Raw genomic sequence first — 10,873 nt, 5'->3', positions numbered from 1 at the left:
TCAGTCCTGGCCCAGTGGCTCGAAAACACATTGGGCATGGGTGCCCGCCGTCCTGAGGAGAGGGTGCGGCACACCCATCCCTCGTGGGGGACATTTTATCTCTCGCTCTCTGTGGGCATGTGCCCTCTGGCCGCAAGAAAGAAAGTTCACATGCCGACACCAGAGAGAACCAGCTGGGCTTCCACCAGGAAGGCCTGACCACATCTGAGACTGGGTGTTCACAGGAGACAGGCTGCGAGCAGAGCTCCCACTGCGTGCAGAGAGGCCGCGAGACACCGCGGGACCGGCCCTGAGGACGACGGCCGGGCCAGGGCCGTGGCTCTGAAATCCTTCAGCAGTGAAGCAGACGAAGAACAGAAGGGGCCCAGCTCTGTGCCTCCCCAGTGGAAAGCCTTCCTGGCCGTCTGCATCCAGATGGGAGGATTGTGCAGGGGGACAAATTACGAACGTGAGCAGGGAGGGGACTGGAAGGAGCCCTGTGGTTTTGGACTGGACCTAGAGACACCAGTGCGACTGCGGCTTTCTGCACAGACAGCCAGATGGAGAGCACAGGCCTGCCCGTGTGAGCACACACGGCTCCCCACTTCTCAGCCGAGGGCAGACGCGAGACACGTCGCACCCAGGCCCGCGCCGCTCACAAGCACCTCCGGCCTGCAGGGACAGAGCCCCGACGGGCACCGCTCCACAAGACCCTCCTGTCACTCCCAGCGTGAGGTCACCGGACAAACACCGGGAGATGCATAGCACGGGCAGCCCTAGCCCTCGGCAAAGGGCCAAACTCCTAGAGGAACAGAAAATTGGAGCTGAGCCTCCGACATCCGGCTGTAGCAGAAACTAAGAAGTGCCCAGAATAATGGCGGGTCAGAGAGCACAGTGGCCAGTCTACAGAGCTGCTCGGCCAGGTCTGGGACGGTCCGAGAACAAATGACTTCAAAGAGCTACGAGCCGTTAGCAGGACAGCAAGCCTGAGTCTACCAGGGCCGTGACAGGGACACAGTGGCCACGTGGGATCAGCCGCCCGAAACTCCATGCCATTTGCTGGCCCTCAAAACAATTTTTATATGTTAATAAATACCTCATGAGGTTGGGGCCAGCACTGATGCCAACGCCCTGCAGGACTGGAAGGAGGCTGACCGCTGGCTCGGATCCCCGTGTCAGTCTAAAACATGCCCGGTGCGTGCGTGCCACCCAGGGCCCCATAGAGGGGAGGGCTGGAGCGGGGTCCCTGTGCGACAAAACCCTGTTGAAGGGTCACTTCTCTCTCTGTCACGTGCATGCACTGTCATCGAACACAAAAGCACTTCACAGCTGGTGACCAAGAGAAGGGCCTGAAACATCAAGCCCCCCCACACCCCCAGCAGGATTTACAGGGACAGGTAAACGTGGCCCAAGGCCTAGCACAGAGCTCCCCATAGGCCCCAGGGTGAGGCTGGAGCGGCAGGTGGGCTTGGGGGAAAGAGGTGGTTACAGTTTGAATAATGGTTTGTTCCCGAAGAGTCCTGTTTTGGAGTTTGGCCTTGGTGGATGGTGGTTAGATGTCCCCAAGGGTACATGTGTTGGGGCTTGATTCTATTGTAAAGGATTAAGCGAGAACTTAATTGTGCACGGTGTCCCCGGTGTGGTAACGTCATCAGGGCAGGGGCCCCAGCCACCGACCTCCGGGGTGCACACAGGGCAAGGAGGCAAGGCAGGCAGAGCCCACGGGGGTACGGAGCAGGTCCGGCTCTGCTGCGAGCTCTGCCTCCTGCTGTTACGTGATGCTGCTGGACTGCCCACCAGGACCATGAGTTTGCAGGTAAACCTCGACTTTGTTCATAAAGCCCTTGGTCTCAGGTATCTCTGTGGGCAACACGGCAACAGACTGAGGCAGAAGACCTTACGTGACACTCCAGTGGGAAGAGGAGGGGTAGACAAGTGAATGGAAGTGAGGTGAGTGCTTTTAAAAATCTTACAGGGATCTGCAGGTGCCAGGGTGGTTAAGGCACTGGACTCCCACATGGTCAACCACGGTTCAGGTCCTGGACCTGCTGGCTTGCTTTTTCACTTTCCCTTTCTTTCTCTCTCTGGTCAAATTAAATGAATAAACAAATAAATAAAGTTGAATAAAATAATTCTTAAAAAAAAAAAAATCGGACCAGCAGTTAGCGTAATGGCTATGTCGCTGGACTCCCACATAGTCGACCGCGAGTCCCAGCCCAGACCCAGTGGCTTAAACTCACACCAGGCGCGTGTGTGCATGCGTGCCCAAGATTCCGAGAGGAGAATGGAGGAGAAGGGATTGCGGCGTGGCCATCCCCCCGGGGGGTGATTTCTCGCTTTCTGTCTCTCTGTCTCTCTGTCTGTCTGGTGGCACACACGTCCTATAGCGAAAACCTCTAAAAAAAATAATAATCTGATGGCATGGTGGTTAAGGCACTGGACTATAACATGTCTAAGTATAGTTGAAGTCCCAGACCCAACAGCTTGAAAGTCACAAACAAAAAAACAATAAATAAATAAATGTTAAGGGGAAAAAAATCTTATGAATGGGGTGAGAGAGAGGAAATGTGCAAATGTCCGCGAGCAGAAGGTTCAACAACAAGCGTACTGATTAACGCCCCTTTAACACAGTGTACTGGGGGGCCGGCAGGTGGTGTGGTGGTTAGCGGCATGAGACTCCCACATGGCTAACCACGGTTCAAGCCCTGGACCTGGTGGCCTGGCCTTCTCGCTTTTCCTCTCTCTCTCTGGTCAATTCAAAAACAATACTACTACTAATAATAATTTTAAAAAACCCTAAAAGTTAAATAAAATAATTCTTTTTTTTTTTTTTTGGAGAGGTTTTCGCTATAGGGCGCGTGCACTCGCCAGACAGAGAGAGACAGAGACAGAAAGCGAGAAATCACCTCCCAGGGGGGATGGTCACGCCTCAATCCCTTCTCCTCCATTCTCCTCTCGGGATCTTGGGCACACACACACCCGCACCTGGCGTGAGTTCTAAGCCACCGGGTCCGGGACGCGAACCGTGGTCGACTAAGTGGGAGTCCAGCAACATAGCCATTATGCTAACTGCTGGTTCCCAATAAAATAATTCTTTTAAAAAAACAAGAGAAGAAAGTGCAATGGAGCCAGCAGTAGCTGTACTGGTGCAGTGGTATGCAATGCTCCGTGATGCTGGACCCACATGGGAAGGTCCTGGGTTTGAATCCCAGGGTCTCCTTGTGCATGCCAGGTTACATTGTGCCCATGACCCAGGCTGGGTGAGATGAGAAGTGGGTTGTGCGTGAGGACCCTGTGGAGAGTGCCTGTCTCTCTGTTTGTCTTTCTCATAGAAGAAATAAATAAAATTGAAAAGAAAAGCCAGTGTAAGCCCAGCTAGGCAGCAGTTAGACAAGGTAGCTGGATCCCACCTGGACAACTGTGTGGTTTGATTCCTGGACCCAGCGGCTTAAAAACACAACTGGGCAGGTGTGTGTGTGTGTGTGTGTGTGCGTGCCCCAAATCCCAAGAGAATGGTAGAGAAGGGACTGCAATGTGGCCATTCCCCTGGGGAGAGATTTCTCACTTTTCTTCTCTCTCCTAGACAAATACACATGCCCTATAAACAATTTAAAAGTCATGATAATTGTGGCTGGCAAGTGGTGTGGTGGTTAAGGCGCTAGACATGGCCAACTATGGTTTGAGTCCCGGACTTAGAGGTTTGTTTTCTCATTTTCCCTCTCTCTCACTCTGGTGTGTCTCTCTCTGGAAATATTAAAATAATAATAATAAATGAAGTTAAATAAAATCATTCTTAGAAAAAGGAATGATGATGATTAAGAAGACAGCGTAATGACACAGAAATGTGTCCAAAGGTGTTGTAAAATGAAGAACCAGTCAGAACACACGTGCAGTGTGATGCAACCGATGGGCCTTCCACGCTCGCGGCAGACACGGCCTGCTCTGTGTGCTCTGCGGAGGGCAGCTCAGGGAGGCACGCACACACACTTCCTCTTGGAAGGCCTGACAGTACCTACCTACCTGCTTTCGGCTTTGTGGGCCACTGGGTCTCTGGGAGCTTCTGCCCTAGTGGCCTTCCACATGCACAGATGAATGGGCATGGCTGTGTTCGAGTAAAACTTTATTTACAAACACAGGCGGTGGCCAAGGTCGGCCAGATCCTGACCCAGAACATCAAGAGGAACAAGCCAAACGAGCCCCATTTCACTCGGAAGCCCTTTCATGAGAAGCAGCTGGGAGGACAGGAGCCTGCGCGTGCATGAACTCTTTCACACTCACCTATTTTGGGGTGTGATGTTGGCAACGCCGCTTCTGGAAAGGGTGTGATCTGGCAGCTGTCCTGATAACCAGGGTAGTGTGGCTCGGGGTGGCCCACCCTGCACGGGGGCTGCATGCCGGCCTCTTGCACTGTTGGTGAGAGGAAGGGTAAGGGGCCGTGGAGCCACTGCCGGCACAGCAGACCTCAGATGGGCCCTGAAAAGCAGTGCCGTGCGCTGTAGGGCTTCGGGCACACACGGCTACTGTACCCTCAGCGTGGCGAGTCTAGATCGGCACACAGGACTTGGACAGGCAGGTGAGGTAAAATACATCCCGGAAACGGGTTTCACCTCTCACGTGCGTGCCTCGCATGGCTGCTGGACTAGCTACGACTGCGATGGGGCTCGGGTTACGTCTTCATCAGGCAGTCCTGGTCTAAGGCCGGAGTCGGCAAGTGGGAGGCCTCGGCTTTGCTACTCACGGGGTCTCGGCCACCAATGAGCAACCCCCACCCCACCTGCTGAGACGCACACTCTGCGGCCCACGCTGCTCCCTGTCCATTCCCGAGCCCAGACTCGTCGCGACTCAAGGCCTTCTCTGCAGGACAGCCCAGCAGCGACGAGGCAAGGTGGTCAGGCAGGTGCCGGGACTGACCTGTCGCTCCAGCAAAGACGTCGCCCTGGGCCGGACTCTCTGATATGACAGCGGTAGCCTCCACAGTGGATGCCCGGTCGAAGGTCAGAGCGCCAGAGGTAGTGATCTGTCCTGAGGGGGTCACGGTGACTGGAAAGGCAGGGGCACAGTCGATGCTCAGCAGAGCCGGGGGGCATAAAACCCAGGCCCGTGCTGGCCGCACAGCAGCCCCCTCGTGGGGCACAGGCTTCAGGGGACCTCAGGAGCCGAAGCACGGACATAGTACACCCACCCCCACCAGTGACTTCTGTGCACCTGCGCAGAAAACCAGGCCGGGGGCAGGGCAGCAGACAACATGCACTGGCCACTACTTTAACGACAGTACCTGGCCAGAGAACAAAAATAAAGCAAAATCTAAAACAGCTTTTAAAGCTTTCTGTAGTCTGAAGGCCAGGGGTGGCACAGTGGTGCTGCAATTGGGCCCATACAACAAGGCCTGGGTTCCCGCCCGGGTCTCCCTGAGCAAGGCAAGCCCATGCGTATCTGAAATCTGGACCCGCTGAGCCTGGGCTGGACGAGTGTGGGGGCCCTGCTGGAAGTACCTGCCTCTCTCTCATGGAAGAAATAAATGAACAGGTTTTTAAAAATGAAAACAAAAGTTTCACCCCCCAGGGGGGATGGTCATGCCCCAATCCCTTCTCCTCCCTTCTCCTCTCGGGATCTTGGACACGCACGCACACGTGCCTGGCATGAATTTAAGCCACCGGGTCCAGGACACGAACCGTAGTCAACTACATGGGAGTCCAGCGACATAGCCGTTATGCCAACTGCTGGTCCCAACAAATTTTTTAAAAAGGCAGTTTGGTTGCCTTTAGTGCAGGAGTCTAGCCTTGTGTATGGAGACCGGGTCCCACATGGCTGACTGCTGTTCAAATCCAGCCCCTGGCAGTCTGAGAGACATGCTGGAGGCACACGTGTTTGTAGCCCACAGCTGGACGGGATGCAGAAATGGAAGAAGAAATAAGCGGGACCACACCACTTTGGGGTGTGCTGTCTCTTCCTGTCTCTGACAATGAAAAAACAAGCAGCGTCTTCTCCACTCCCTTAATTCCCCTTTCCTAGACCACACGGCAGCTTTACGAGAGCAGGACCGCACCCTGCCGGCTGCTGACAGTGCAGGGACAGTCGGCTAGGACGGTGCCCAGGGATGACCTGTCTGGATGCCAGGGAGGGAGCAGGCCTCCCAGGCACATGGGCTCTCACAGGCTGCGTCCGTTTCACCAAGAGGCACTTGCCGGGCCAGCCCCCTGCCCAGCCCCCTGCCCTGGTGGTAAAGGGAGTGGAATTCCACTTGGCTGACCGTGCTTTGAATCCCTGACCCAGTGGCTTGAAACATGCCAGGCACATGCGAGGCATGCCCCGAGTCCCCACAGGATGGAGAAATGGAGAAGGGATTGTGGCATGACTGCCCCCAAGAAAATACTTCCTCTCTGTCTCTCGTCTCTCTGGCGAGTACACATACCCCCTAGCAACTGAGAAAATAAAGAGGGCCGGCAGAGGGCATGGTGGTGAAGGTGCCGGTGTCCTACATGGCCGGTGGCAGGCCGAGTCCCGGGCCCGGTGACCTGAAACCCACGCGTGCCCAAGATCCCGGGGGAGAGTGGAGAAGGGACTGCAGCACGGCCGGCCCTCCCCGACGGGAGATCTCTCACTTCCCTCTCTGTCTCTCTTTGGTAAGCACATACACCCTATGGCTAAGACCTTTTTTAAAAAAAAATTATAAAAATAAAGGAAAAAAAGGAAAAAGAAGTAGCACTTGCTGTGGACGTGAGGAGACCTGGGTCAGGAGTGCTCAGCCGAGCACGGACCAAGCGCTTGCACCATGGCTCCCGGGACACCGGACGGTTCCCTCTGGGCCGGCCCACGTCGGGGAAGAAAGGCAGGGCTGAACCCGGGACCCCCGCTCACGGGGCCCAGTCAGGAAAGGGAGGGACACAGACGGCGTCGGCTCTGGAACGGGGGTGCAGGAGACCCCGGGCATCAGACTCACAGGTGGTGGCGGCAGTGGCTGGAAGCAGCGTGATGTTCTTGGGGGGGTCCTTCTTGACCGGAGTCGTGGGCATTTCATTCTCCTTCTTGCGCCTTTTGTAAGGTACGAAGAGTCTGACCGGGCCACTCTGGGGAGGACAGCAAAGTGGGTGATGCTGGTGAGATGTGTCGCCGGCTCCTTACTGAGTACCGCGCTCTCCAACCGTGCGGGTGGCACGCCAGCGCTACGTCAAGCTCTCTCAAAACCGTACTTCCCTTTGGACTCGAATTTCTTAAAATGACAAAAGATACTGTAGTATAAAGAACATACGGCGTTGGGACCAGTAGATGGTGCAATGGCTACATTGCTGGGCTCCCACGTAGTCAACCGCAGTTCGAGTCCCAGACCTGGCTGCTTAAAACTCACACCGGAGGACCAGCAGGTGGCGTGGTAGTTAAGGCGCTGGGCACTCCCACATGGCTGACCACAGTTCGAGTCCTGGACCTAGTGGCTTGCTTTCTCACTTCCTTTTTCTCTCTGTCTTTCTGTTCAAATTAAAATAAATGAATGAATAAATTTATTAAAAATAATAATAATAAAATAACTCCACACCGGGCACGTGTGTATGTTGCATGCCCAAAATCCTGAAAGAAGAATGAACGATTGCAGCGTGCTCATCCCCCACGGGGGTGGAGGGGTGCTTTCGCTCTTTCTGTCTCTCTGGCGAGCACACGCACCCTATAGCAAAATCTCTCTCTTAATAAAAAATACAAGAGAGAGTGAGAGAAAGAACACCTAATTCTGGCTCCTTGGAGCAGTGGTAACACACACAGGAGAAGCTGGGTCCCACGTGACTGGTTTGACCCTCCAGCCTGGTCAGCCGCAAGGTGGCGGGCATGCATGAGTTCCAGGTCCAGCAGGCTAGCAGGGGACCATGGCCCAGATCCTGGAGAGCAAGCTCCTGTCTCTTCTTCCCTCTTCCTCTCACTCATGTGTGCATGTGTAAGTTCTACCACGAAAAAAGAAAAACAAAAAAGAACCTTTAAAAGAATATATGGGGCCAGCCAGTGGCATCGTGGGTAAGGCGGCTGGATCCCACATGGCTGCTACATGGTTGAGTCCCAAACCTGGTGGCTTGGAAAACATGCAGGCATGTGCGCCCCAAACCCTGAGAGAATGGAGAAGGGACTGCAGCATGGCCGCCCTCCTTAGGGGGTGCTTTCTCTCCCCCTCTCTCTGGGGAACACCTTGTAATAAATTAAATATATATATATATTCACCTATATGAATATCAGTGCCGTGGGCCATTTCTGGAGGCCCACAGGGGGGTGGATCAAACATGGCTGCTAGTACTGTAGGTCCTGGCCGCAGTGGCCAGGGGAACACTCCATCAGCAGGTGCCAGCATGCCTGAGATTCCAACAGGGTGGGGAAATGGAGGAGAAGGGCTTGTGGCGTGACCAAACCCACTGGGGAAAGATTTCCTTCTCTCCTTTTGTGTCTCTGGTGAACGCACACATTCTTTGCAATTAAAAAAAACATAGCCCGTGCTGCAAAACAGAAAGTACCTTTGTTTTTTTTTTGAGAGAGAGGTTTTTGCTATAGGGCACGTGCGCTCGCCAGACAGAGGGAGACAGAGACAGAAAGCGAGAGATCACCCCCCAGGGGGGATGGCCACACTGCAATCCCTTCTCCTCCCGGGATCTTGGGCGCGCACGCACATGCACCTGGCGTGAATTTAAGCCACCAGGTCTGGGACTCCAATTGCGGTCGACTACATGGGAGTCCAGTGACATAGCCATAACATTAACTGCTGGTCCCCTCACACTTCCTTACATAAATGTTTCTTTGTTATATGCCCTAGGACGACTTCCAAAGACTTTTTCTCATAATTTTCACCAATTATGGTTATTTCTGGGGAGCGGATCTATGGAGCTCCTCAAATCACCATTCCAGAAGTGGAAGTCAAAAAAAATTTGTTTTAATTTTAATTTTTTTGAAGAGTTATTTTATTTAACTTTATTTATTTATATTTGACTAGAGAGGGACAGAGTGAGTGAGTGAGAGAGAGAGAGAGAAAGAGGGAAAGTGAGAAAGCAAGCCAGCAGGTCTGGGACTCAAACCATAGTCAGCCATGTGGGAGTCCAGCACTCTTAACCACCATGCCACCTGCCAACCCCCAAAAGTGTAAATGTAAAGAAGTCTAACTTACTGATTTCTCCTAAAATGTCTTTTTCTTTATTCATGACAGAGCACGCATACATGCATGTGACAGTGAGAAGGCGAGATAGAATCCAAGCCTCCAGTCAGTCCACAGTCCCTTCTCCAGCTCTCCAGCTCATGAGACCCTGGGTACCCACACACGTGCCTGCATGTTTCTGGCTGACCATGTAGGGATTCACATCTTGTAATTTATTGGTTTTTGGTTTTACATATGCTTTTAGTTTCATGTCTAAGAAACCCTATGGTCTAAGGATACCCTAGGTCGTAAAGATTTTCTTGTGCATCTTCTAAAACCTTTAGTTCCCTTTAGATCCATGATCCACTTCGAATTCACTTTCGTATACCTTTAGGCCAGAGTTCATTTCTTGGCCTATCAATGTCCCATCGCTCCAGCATCACCGGTTGGAGGTCTACTGAGAGTCCCCGTCTGGCCCGTCTGGTCTGCTCCCTGGGTCGCCGAGTCTCTCGCTCTGCCAGCATCAGGCTGTCTTCATCCCCGACACAACACAGGAAGTCTTAAACCCCGTAGCGGGATTCTGCCTGCTTTAGACCTTTTTAACTGCTTTGGCTATTTGATTTCCTTTACCTTTCCATTTAAATTTTAGAATCAGCTTGTCTGTTTCTTCAAAGAATCTAGCTGGGGTTTTGATGATAATCGTGTGAAAACTCTAGATCTACTTAAGAAAAAGTAACACCTCTACTCAGCTGAGTATGTCTCCCCGAGGATGCAGGACTCTGACTGTCCATCAGCACGTGTTTTCAGCACACCACATTCCACATACTGCGCCCACCACATACTGCAGCGCTTCAGTGCGAGAGGAAGTGACCTCGCGGTGTGTTCTAGACCTCCCGGTGCAGCCAGCAACCTCCCCCCAATCCCCGCTTAGCTCTGCAAGCTTGCTAAAAGTCTTTTTTTTTTTAATAATTATTTTATTCAACTTTACTTATTCATTCATTTAATTTGACCAGAGAGACACAGAGAAAGAGAGAGAGGGAAAGTGAGAAAGCAAGCCACCAGATCCAGGACTCAAACCGTGGTCAGCCATGTGGGAGTGTCCAGCACCTTAACCGCCACGCCACCTGCTGGTCCCCAAGCTCACTAAAAGTCTTGCACATTAGGTTTTCTTTTTCTTTTCTGAGGAATTTTTGCTACAGGGTGCATGTGCTCACCAGAGAGACAGAAAGAGATAGAAAGTGAGAGATCACTGCTCAGGGGGGATGGCCACACCGCGATCCCTTCTCCTGTTAGGATTCTGGGCACACACGTACACAAGCCTGGCATGAGTTTCAAGACACCAGGTCTAGGACTCAAACTATGGCTGACCATGTGGAAGTCCAGTGCTGTACCCACTATACTACCTGCTGGCCCTCACGTATTAGTTTTTCTAAATGAATGCTAAAATTATTTTAGTTTCACAAAATTGTTCCCACTAGAATCACACTAAATCTACACACAAGCTAGAAAATTTTAGAACATTTAGTTTTTCACCCAAAGAATATGGCCTAGGGAACCAGCAGTTAGCGTAATGGCTATGTCGCTGGACTCCCACGTAGTCGACCGCGGTTCGCGTCCCAGACCCAGTGGCTTAAACTCACGCCAGGCACATGTATGTGCGTGCCCAAGATCCCGAGAGGAGAATGGAGGAGAAGGGATTGTAGCGTGACCATCCCCCTTGGGGGGTGATTTCTCGCTTTCTGTCTCTATGTCTCTCTCTGTCTGTCTGGCGAGCGCATGCGCCCTATAGCGAAAATC

General features: G+C 52.7%; 1 protein-coding gene across 5 annotated transcripts in view; it reads right to left on the bottom strand.

The window, feature by feature from the left end:
* DEAF1 (DEAF1 transcription factor) overlaps positions 1–10,873 on the bottom strand; it is a 53,902-nt gene that overhangs the window by 30,826 nt on the left and 12,203 nt on the right. For all 5 annotated transcript variants that reach the window (XM_006164427.2, XM_006164431.2, XM_006164428.2 and 2 more), the window contains 3 exons: positions 6,920–7,046; positions 4,891–5,019; positions 4,258–4,386 (listed from right to left, as the gene is read on the bottom strand). In XM_006164427.2, coding sequence (XP_006164489.2) covers positions 4,258–4,386; positions 4,891–5,019; positions 6,920–7,046 — 385 coding nt within the window. The remainder of the gene's footprint in view (positions 1–4,257; positions 4,387–4,890; positions 5,020–6,919; positions 7,047–10,873) is intronic.

The sequence above is a fragment of the Tupaia chinensis genome, unplaced genomic scaffold (genome assembly GCF_000334495.1).
Source record: "Tupaia chinensis unplaced genomic scaffold, TupChi_1.0 Scaffold143624_1, whole genome shotgun sequence".
In the NCBI taxonomy this organism is placed as follows: Eukaryota; Metazoa; Chordata; class Mammalia; order Scandentia; family Tupaiidae; genus Tupaia; species Tupaia belangeri.
Note: the sequence above shows the minus strand (reverse complement) of the source record. Positions and strands in the feature narration are given on the sequence as shown.